At 41.0% G+C, this 10,716-nt stretch overlaps 1 protein-coding gene across 1 annotated transcript; it reads left to right on the top strand.

Moving 5' to 3' along the window:
• The first annotated feature begins 5,081 nt into the window (after positions 1-5,081).
• LOC139463463 (chymotrypsin-like serine proteinase) lies at positions 5,082-9,554 on the top strand. The gene is made up of 6 exons (XM_071244732.1): positions 5,082-5,121; positions 6,331-6,508; positions 7,284-7,374; positions 8,010-8,181; positions 8,282-8,427; positions 9,417-9,554. The coding sequence occupies exons 1-6, from the start codon at positions 5,082-5,084 to the stop codon at positions 9,552-9,554; spliced, it is 765 nt and encodes a 254-aa protein (XP_071100833.1).
• The last annotated feature ends 1,162 nt before the right edge of the window (positions 9,555-10,716 follow it).

Below are 10,716 nucleotides of genomic sequence, written 5' to 3'. Positions count from 1 at the left end.
TACAGAGAATGTCAACTGTTTGAAAGTTGTAGTCTTTCCGAATATGACAACGCCGGTTCGTCACGTGACCTACCGGCATTGCACGCAGTTGGAAGTATCCCAAATTAGTAAGCACCGATAGTCAGAAGCTCCTGCAGCGAATGCACCGACCAAGAATAGAGCGCCAAAGTAACATGAGAAGCAGACGATAAAACAATATCACATGACACAGAGTCGCCATCTTAACTTGATGTTGAGATTGCCACGGTCCAGAGAGCATAGTGCCCCACGTGTTTTAGTGGAGATCTACATGTGTGTGAATGTGTGTGTGTGTGTGTGTTTATGTGTGTGTGTGTGTGTGTGTGTGTGTTCACAGCATGCAGGATGACAAAGAAAACAGGTTTCATCCCCTGTTCTTACTTCAAAGCGAGGAGCGTTGATTAGGTTTGGAAGTAAATCACACCTTTTATAGCTTTCGTGGAGTATTTCTACAAATGTATTTGGATGATTTGTGTACATATGTTCCACGTTAATCTATGATTTAGAAACGAAGAACTTCAAGAGAACAACGCGAATAATTATCTCGCATTATGAATGGTAATCGATCGATGAGTCATAAAGCAATTATTCAAGACTTAATTGGTTCACCAAAAGCTGTATCACAATGTGTTTCTCGAAAACACAGAAAATCAATCAAGAATGACGTCACTACTGTGTATCCGACTGTCATTTAATGTCATCGTCATTCCGAATAATAATGATGATGATGATGTGGTGATGATGATGATGATGATGATGATGATAATGTGGTGGTGATGATGATGATGATGGTGGTGGTGGTGGTGGTGGTGATGATGATAATAATAAGTGGACCTCGTCGGGCTTAAAGAAATCTGGAGTAAAATACTGATATTTAGATAAAAAATGATGTAGAAATACATCACTTTACTATCAACATACCATACAAGGAATGGGACGTTATGTTGTAGTGTCAATATTGTTTACACTTTCCCTGACCATATAAGACGAGGTCGACAATGCGTAACTAACACACACTCGCTACAGTAGATTAAGGGTAAGTGAACCTGGTCATCGGCAGGGGTCTGGCGATACTCAGCCCCCCTAGGGTTAACTGTGCCTGCTGAACTCTGGTGGTTCGTTAACACTTTGTGGTAATGGTTTCATAAAAGAGACATTAAACAGGAATTGCGCCTTATGATCAGATAGAACTATACCTGTAATTAACCTGTCGGCGGCAAGTTGGTATCTTCAGCATTCATTAGACTAACATTTAGTCCCATAAAATGTTATCCTATTTAAAATATATCCCTACAAAATAAAAAATAAAATCCGAATGGAACCTGAAGCAATACTTAATTTCGAGTTCAGGCAATCTAGACTTGCTCAATCATTGTAAACTTGGTTCATTTTCTTGAATTTATTCACTTCGGTCTTGGAAACAAAGTGGTCATGTCACACTACGGATCTGCATATATATGTATACATCGTATATTCTTTACAGTTAAGAAACAGTATTTTAAACGTTAAACGTAAACGGTTTGGTATAATTTTAACAAAATGTAGTCTATATGGTATATTTCATACACTTATTGCGTGTATAATGGTGTCACTAGACGTTGTGGTGTGAACAGTATGGGTATAGCTCAAAATTGAAAGAAGTGTTCGTAAAATCATTGAGACACCCAGGTCATATCGGATTTGTTTTATAACCAACCATAAAGATATTACCGGCTTTATCAAATTTATATGAAACGTCAACGACAGAGATAACCAGTCTCGATTATCATGTCAAACCAAGCTAGTCCTTCTGTATAGAATAGAAACCCGAGTCGAAAATCATTTTCCGCAAGTATTACATAATCACAGTATTGAACACACGCAAGTCACTGATCAGTGGCAAACTAGTTCTGCACTATCACTGTGGAATATATGTATTTCCATGAAAAAATAGCAAATCCAGATTATATAAATGCAGGTTTAGCAATCTCTGTTCCATACAGCACCAGGTATTTTTTTCAAAGGAGGGAAAGGCATTGTGTAATTAGGTGGCCTGTCTGTCTCACAGACCCTCATACAAATATATATCAAATACAGCCCATGCAAGTCTATAATGTTTGGCAAGTCTACATTACTGCAGTATCTGAAAATGAAGAGAGTCACTGGACTCCCTTTTATTATATTTTTATTAAGATAACTGAACAACTGTTTTTTTTCTGTACGATATGTTCATTTCAGAGACTAGATGTTAGTCTATTTGAATGCATTTACTCTATGTTAGTCAATGGGTCAAGCTAAATATTATACTCCGTGCAGAGTGAGACCTTCTCAATCCAGGGAAATCATCCGGACTTTTAAATAGACGGATTTAATATCATATTTACGACGTTAACGTTCGACATATTCATTGGAATTATTCAAAACGTATTCGTCCGGGAATAGCGGTTTCCGGATGAACAGTGTCATGCTGTGTTTATGTCTTGTTCGAACTATTTGTTCAACATTATATATCTGTTGTCGTGGGTTGTCCTGTGCCATTTCTTGAGCAACAAACAAACAAAGAAAAAAGAATAGGGAAATCCACTTATCTATATTTCATATGAAATCAGCATCAGAAACAATATAAATGAGAAATCAATATATGTTGAGATTGAGACAAGCATACGTGTATTCTCATCAGAGACCATATAATAGATATCATATGGTCTCTCTTCTCATGCAGTAGTCTGTTATACAGACCCTGTAACAAACATATCCAATACAGCCCACGCAAGTCTATAATATTTAGCAAGTCTAGATTACTGCAGTATCGGGGATCAGGTATGATCTGAAAATGAGAAAGTCTCTTGGCTCCTTTTTGTTATATGTTATTTAATTTAACAACTGTATTTATCTGTAAACAAATGTTCATTTCAGAGACTAGATGTTAGTCTAGTTTATGCAGGTCTACACTTAGACCCAAATATCGTCAACGATGTAGTTTAAATGTATCAACGGATATCATGGTATTTCCCCCTGAGTGGGTATATCGGGGTCAGTGTAACATTCCTGTGGTCAAGTACGGCTACCAAGCACTTGTCTGCAATACGTCATCGTGACTGACAGGTCATCGTGACCTGTGAGGCCCTTATCATCCTAGGAGGCCAGATGCTTAATTTACGGCCGTGTGTGGGGCGTTGTGGGAGTACCACTGACCTTGAGGTCAAGTGCATAAGATTATCCTTGAAGTACTTCCTACACATAACAGTTTACTGCCACTTCACGTATAGCAGCTTCAACAAACACAACACATCTATTGTAACACAATCATGACGTACATGTAACGTATACAGACACTGTACACGTCCAACAATGCCCAAATATGGCTTTAACTTTCACTCCATGAACAGCGTGGCATGGGATTAAATTAAATTATAAGAGAATGTTAAAATGATTTAGATTTAGTTATGGGAAAAGTTGTAACGACAATAGAAAAACAAACAAAATATTTCATGGAAATTATAGGAAAAAGCAAATATATTATCATCTATAATAGATACAGATATATGCTATTGTGAGTGAGTTTGGTTTAACGCCGCTTTTAGCAATATTCCAGCAATATCACAGCAATATCACGGCGGGGCACACCAGAAATGGGCTTCACACATTGTACCCATGTCGGGAATCGAACCCGGGTCTTCGGCGTGACCCGACCGCCCCTCTTATGCTTATTGTGAAAGTTTGATATGAATAGTATAATCACCATGTCATGGCTATATTAATCATACAAGCATCGTGCTGATCGTGACATTATTTGATTTGGTTTGATATATAATAATTTGAATAATTTATGTACCAGATCGACCATGGAGAAATTGTTTCTTTCAAGAGCACCCACTGTGCCCGGAATATAGACTTTCCAATGGCCAAATGTCGTCATCTCCGATTTCGGGGCATTTTGAATATTTTACACAGTGACAATTTTGGGGGGAATTTTCCAAATAATGCAATCACCTTTGTTAACTTATTCTTTATATAACACTTTGAGTGAATATCTATGGGAAGGACATTCAAGTTTATTTTCTTCCCTTTTGAGTGTTGTTTGTTTGTTGTTTATGGTGCCGAATATCAAAATGCGTCCAGTTTTGTATAAACAAGTTTTTTTCACAAACGTCAAGGGTGCCAAAGAACTATATTTATTTATACTTAGTATCTGAAGGACCCATGGATCATGCGGGGTCGAAATTGGAAGGTCATGTCATGTCAACATTCTGGCGGACTATGACACAAAACAAAAGTGGCCACTCAAGCCTTTCTGTTTTCATATCATGCTTTTATTAAGGCAACGGGAAAAGTGAGGTATTATTGGTCGACTTCAATGTATTTTTGAACAATTTCGAATCATTTCGTTTGATGGTTCATAATTTTGTGAAAGGAAATGTTTATTTCTGACTTTGATTGTTCACGTGTGACTTGACAGCCGTGCTATGTGTACCCACTGTGACGTAATCCAGATGCTGAAGTACCCTCTTTAATATGTTCTTTTCTTAGACAACATAAATTTCAATGAATGAATAGAATTAAGGCCGAAACACGATAAGAAATTTATTCTCACACATAATACCATTTGGATTCACATGGGGAACGACTTTGCCATATGGTCTGTCGAAAACCCGAATCAATGTGGCGGCTATTTGAGATTGGTGCTTTTGTTATCAATAGGTTTATTTTGATGGCCATGTGTCCCTTCACAACAAAATACAGGAGCCAAAAACAAGCAAGTAAACAGGGCACATAGTTAAACCTTTCCGTGTCATGGTATTTTTTTAAAAGAGTTTTTCTTTGCTGTACAACGTTGTGGTGTGTATATTTCTGGCTTATTATTTTATGTATATATTGATGTCACATGGTTTAAAGTGAACAATCAATATCGCGAAATACTGTCTTGCCTCTAACTCTCAAAATATAGCCATAAAGTTGGCATGAGTTAAAAAAAAGTGACCACTTCCTCGATATGACAATGGGAAAATAACTCATGGCATTTCTCTGATGTGTATATAAGTCCCTCTGTTACCGTATCTCACCACTACACCTGGGAAGGCAAGATGAACGCTCTCCTGACAATTCTCCTCTGCACCTTGGCCGGTACGTATATATTTATTTTTATTTTGAAGATAGTTATGTCCATCTTGCAGCGACCGCCTCCGTGGTCTAGTGGTAGAGCGTCCGCCCGGAGAGCGGAAGGTCCGGGGTTCGATCCCCGACCGCGTCATACCAAAAGACGTTAAAGATAGTACTTGTTGTTACCCTGTCTGGCGCTCGGCATTAAGGTGGCTAAAAGGGGCTAAAACAAGGACAGGTCGGCTCGGAGTCAGTATACTGTGTCTGAGTGGGGTATTCATGTTAAACTGCGACATGGTATCTCAGTGAGCTAGCACTACATGTTCAACTGCGGCATGGTATCTCAGTGAGCTAGCACTATAAATCGACATCAGTCCGGACTAGTACAAGCAGCCACACACACACACACACACACACACACACACACACACGTGCATGCACGTCGCTATGTAAGTGCAATAATCTTGGACGTTAAACCCTATTTCACCTCACCTCACCTCACCATATTGCAGCCTTGTTATGTGCTAGGGCGCTGCTCAATCTTATATGATGAGCTCTATCAAATACCTATTACAAATATACCATTTCCTCAGTGTAGACCCGTGAAGATCCGCGATAGAATAGGTCTTCAGCCCATGCTTGCTGTAAAGGCGAAGATGCTTGTCGTAAGAGGCGACTAACGGGATCGGGTGGTCAGGCTCGCTTGGTTTCCCAATTGCGCGGTACGATGCTCATGATATTAATCACTGGATTGTATGGCCCAGACTCGATTATTTACATACTCCCGTCATATAGCTGGAATATTGCTGAGTGCGGCTTTAAACAACAAACCAACCAACCAACCAACCAACCAACCTCAGTGTAATGATCACGACTACCCACGATAATGATGTTAAAACTGAGATTATAACCATAATTTGGGGCACGGGTGGCCCAGTCGTCTAAAGCGCCGCGATCCGCTGTGCAGAGTTGCGTCCCTTGGGCACGCCAGAAACCTATGATTGTGGGTTCGAATACCGGTTCGCCCCGATTATGTTTCTAGGTTTGTCAGCACCATACCCGTGCTCGTGGGATTCACCGAAGTGGTAAACGTCTGAGACCTGCATCACTTCGGGCTTTCCTCCCACATTAAGCTGACACGCCGTGATATAACTGGAATACTGTTAAAAGCGGCGTTAAACCAAACTCACTCACTCACTATAACCATAATTAGTCATCGTTCGTGTGTTATAGCTACGGCCATGGCTGAAATCAGTCCTAGGATTGCTGGAGGCAGCAATGCAAGTCCAGGAGAGTTCCCCTGGCAAGGAAGTGTTCAGGTGAGGCGCGATGGCAGCTGGTTCCACAGTTGTGGCTGCGTCCTCTACACCGCCACCAAGGTCCTCACAGCAGCCCACTGTCTCTACAACAGGTACACGTCACGGACCTATCATCAAAAAACATTCAGGCACCTTGCAAATGCCACGTGTATTAGATCTAACGTTAATGTTGTTTCTTAATTTTAAGGGGGTACGGGTGCCCAGTCCTCTAAAGCGCCGCGATTCGCTGTGCAGAGTTGCGTCCCTTGGGCACGCCAGAAACCTATGATTGTGGGGTCGAATCCCGGTTCGCCCCGATTATGTTTCTAGGTTTGTCAGCACCGTACCCGTGCTCGTGGGTTTCACCGAAGTGGTAAACATCTGAGACCTGCATCACTTCAGGCTTTCCTCCCACATTAAGCTGACACGCCGCGATATAACTTGAATACTGTTAAAAGCGGCGTTAAACCCAACTCACTCACTCACTCACTTAATTTAAAGTTTGAAGTTACTACCTCTGAATGACAGTGTCAATGGTGGTCTTTGTTAGTTTTTTAGATCTCAACTCAACCAATTAGGACTTTATATATTTACAGTGGTGAATGGAAACTGATGGAAACGAAAAAGGGAACAATGAAAAATTTGGGGAAATAAGCTTAACTGTCAGTACATTTGAAATAGCGCGCATACAAATCCAACACATGTCAGAATCAAATGTTGAGATCAAAGGTGTTTCTGTGCATTGTTTCCAACGCGTATTTGGTAGACAAGGCAGGGAACCCATGACAGCATATCGTTTTACTGTGTCTAAAACTTAGTGTTCCTTTATTCATCAGTATATTACTCAAGCATGCCGATTAAAATATAACCGAAACATTTATCCCACAGCGCCAGCGATTATCGTGTTATATTTGGCATGCACCGTGTGAACATCATTGATGGAACTGAGCAGTACTCATCTGTCACATCGTACACCAACGTGAGTTTGTTGTGTAGATGTTTTCCCATTCCGATATATTCTCTCTTTGTATTCAGATAAGTTCTTAGGCAAAATCTATTGCAATCTCATTAAAATCAAATCTAAGTTCTCGCTACCGCTAAACAAAGATCCGAGGACATCCCATCAGGGGTCACGTCAGAACGACCAATCAGAGCATCGCTTACCAGATTATGAAAGTGACAGTCGGAATGTGATTTCTGATCATGCAACCACTAAAACTTTAACTCCGAACGATAGTTACGGGTTTAACGACTGAATCCATTTAATCTACATCATCTATTAGCCAGTCCAGAACGTTCTTTTGTTCAGGTTCCAAATTTGTAATCGAGAATTTGTCAAAATATGTTTCGAAGCATAGTCGCCAATTTGAAATTAGTGCCGCAAAGCACGAGAAAGCTGCCTACTGATTGGTCATTCCATTCGTCGGTCAAAGTTCGCGCAAGGTCGGTCTGACGTGACCCGTTATGGGATGTCCTCAGATCTTTGTTTAGCGGCAGCGAGAACTAGGATCTGATTTTAATGAGATTGAATCTATTGGATAGAAAATGTTGAATACACTTTTTGACTTTAGTCTTTCATATATATTCGACTGTTTTTACGTTCTTCTTCACCAGCATCCCCAATACGACGGTAATGCTGCTGGCTTTCCCAACGACATCGCTGTCATTAGACTTGAAACCCCAATGGACACAAGCAGCCCGGCTGTAAGCACCATCACTCTGGCTTCCGGAAGCAATGACTTTGCCGGAAGTAGATGCACCATCTCCGGATGGGGAGTACTCCCAGGTGAGACTTAATTAAAAGTTGTATTTTATTTGAATGCTCAGCTCCTCCTATACAGAATTTATACACTACAATGCACACACAAACCTGTTTGTTCCTGCAGATGGCAGTACGCCCGACATCCTCCAGAAAGTAACAATGACGACAATTACCAACAGCGACTGTGCCAGCAGATGGTCTGGCGCCAGTGGTGCCGCCATCAACTCTGGACACATCTGCATCTTCGAGTCAGGCAAGGCCTCCTGCAGTGTAAGTTTACTTTTTACTATGTACAACGCCAAGGTAAGAAAATAGAAGAGATGAAATGGGGTTCAACTTCGCGTGCAAGATTATTGCACTTAGATAGCGACTTGCATGCCGACCAGTCCTTGTTTTAGCCCCTTAATGCCGAGAACCAGGCAGGGTAACAACAAGTACCGTCTAATAACGTCTTTTGGTATGACGCGGCCAGGGATCGAACACCGGACCTTCTGCGCTCCGGTCGGACGCTCTACCACTGGACCACGGAGGCGGTCCGCAAACAAACAGTGTCAGTTATCCGAAGAAACAGATCCCATTGGGCGTAATTGGTAAAATAGTGGGGAAAATTAAATAAACAATCACTGAAGACCCTTGATAACACCAGGTGTTCGCGAATAGGGTAAACATGTTCTGCCACTTAATTTGCTTTGAGAAGTATGTGTTGTCTGACACCAAACGGCGACGCCGGCATGTAAACAAACTAGACAACCAAGTGATGGACCAGACATCCAGTCACATAATAGTGCATTAACCGATGACGGATATTAGTAGGAACACGAACATAAATTTGATAACGTGAACTACTCTTCTGGGTTAGTGTGCTATATGTGGCATGTAAGCATGTTTGGTTTTTGTTAAGTTTTCTAAGTAACTTGTTTGTTAGCATTATATGTTCTTTACGATGATATTTGAAATATCCTCCAAAAGGACACTTTGTTTGTTACCTAACGCCCAAGGGGCGGTGGGGTAGCCTAGTGGTTAAAGCGTTCGTTCGTCACGCCCAAGACGATTCCCCACATGGATACAATGTGTGAAGCCATTTTCTGGTGTCCCCCGCCGTGATATTGCTGGTATATTGCCAAAAGCGGTGTAAAACCATACTCACTCACTCACCAGCTAACGCCCCAGAGCAGTACTCCTGCAACACGATATCGGCCTTTAAATAATCGTATCAAAAGATCGTTGTTCATGTATCAATCGTTCTATATCGTTTTCAGAGGGACAGTGGTGGCCCGATGGTGTGCAATGGTCAGCTAGCGGGAATCACGTCTTGGGGTGTCGCAGGCTGCGTTGGCACCCACCCAAGTGTCTATGCTCGGGTGTCCCACTACCATAATTGGATCCAATCACAGTGAAAAAACACACAAAAAAACCACCGAGCAGTCCGAAAGAAAGACATTGTTACAAAAATATACAATATATCATGTTGTTTATTGTGTAAAACGTTTCTGATTTTATAAATACTATACATAAAAAGGTTGCTACAAAACCATTTACTTACTCATAATTAATCTCTGCTGAAGGTACGAATCCGAGTACACATTTACTTAGTGATGATACAAGATGCTGGGGAAAAGGTAAGCATACCATGCCCCACTGGTGGCACCTGTCACAAACACATGCAAAGGCAATGCAAGTGTGTTCACTTGAGCAAACATGTTGTACAAGTCTTAATAAGGAATTTCATCGGGGATAATTCTGGTCACTTGTGGGTCAGATTTGGAAATGTGCCGGCATTTACAACATGCTGGTACTCTATGGTCTGATGATTAGTCATTTAATTGGTGATAGTTTAATCTGTACGACATATTGTCGACTTCACGTTTGGTGTCTGCTAGGTTTTGCTGTTGTGTGTATTTGACTCTAACCAGCTCCAGAATGGTCGGACAGGTATCACCAGGAAATAAGTGATATGTTGTCGTGTTGACATTCAAACACATGTCAAAGGTCAACGAAATGTCAAGGACTAAGAGTTGTACATGTTTGTATTGGGTTCATAAATGTAAGGCTCCATTAAACGCAATGCTCTGTTTGTTTGTTTGTTTGTTTTTGTTTTTATTTGATTTTTAACACAGCCATATGACGTCGGCCTGTTAATAATCGAGTTTGGACCAGACAATTCAGTGATTGACATCATGAGCATCAATCCATGCCATTGGGATACGATGACATGCATCAACCAAGTCAGCCAGCCTGACCACCCGATCCCGTTAGTCGCCTCTTACAACAAGCATAGTCGCCTTTTACGACAAGCATTGGTTGCTGAAGAGCTATTCTTCTCCGGATCTTCACGGGTCTAGATTTGTGTTCCTTTGATGTGTCTGTATCGGCTGATCGTCGGTTTTTATCCAATATTTGTCTTTTTAGGATCTTTGGTGTGACTAATAAATAAATTCTAGCAACTTGAAACAAGTATTTACAGTCAACTTGAACATTTACAGGAATTAAAGTTTCATAAATATATAACGTCAACACTGCGGAATAATCAGTCTCCATGTCTGCCGAAAGAAGCAAAGT

The sequence above is a fragment of the Haliotis cracherodii genome, unplaced genomic scaffold (genome assembly GCF_022045235.1).
Source record: "Haliotis cracherodii isolate W230 unplaced genomic scaffold, xgHalCrac1.p SCAF_16, whole genome shotgun sequence".
Lineage (NCBI taxonomy): Eukaryota > Metazoa > Mollusca > Gastropoda > Lepetellida > Haliotidae > Haliotis > Haliotis cracherodii.
This window is presented reverse-complemented; position numbering and strand designations above follow the sequence as displayed.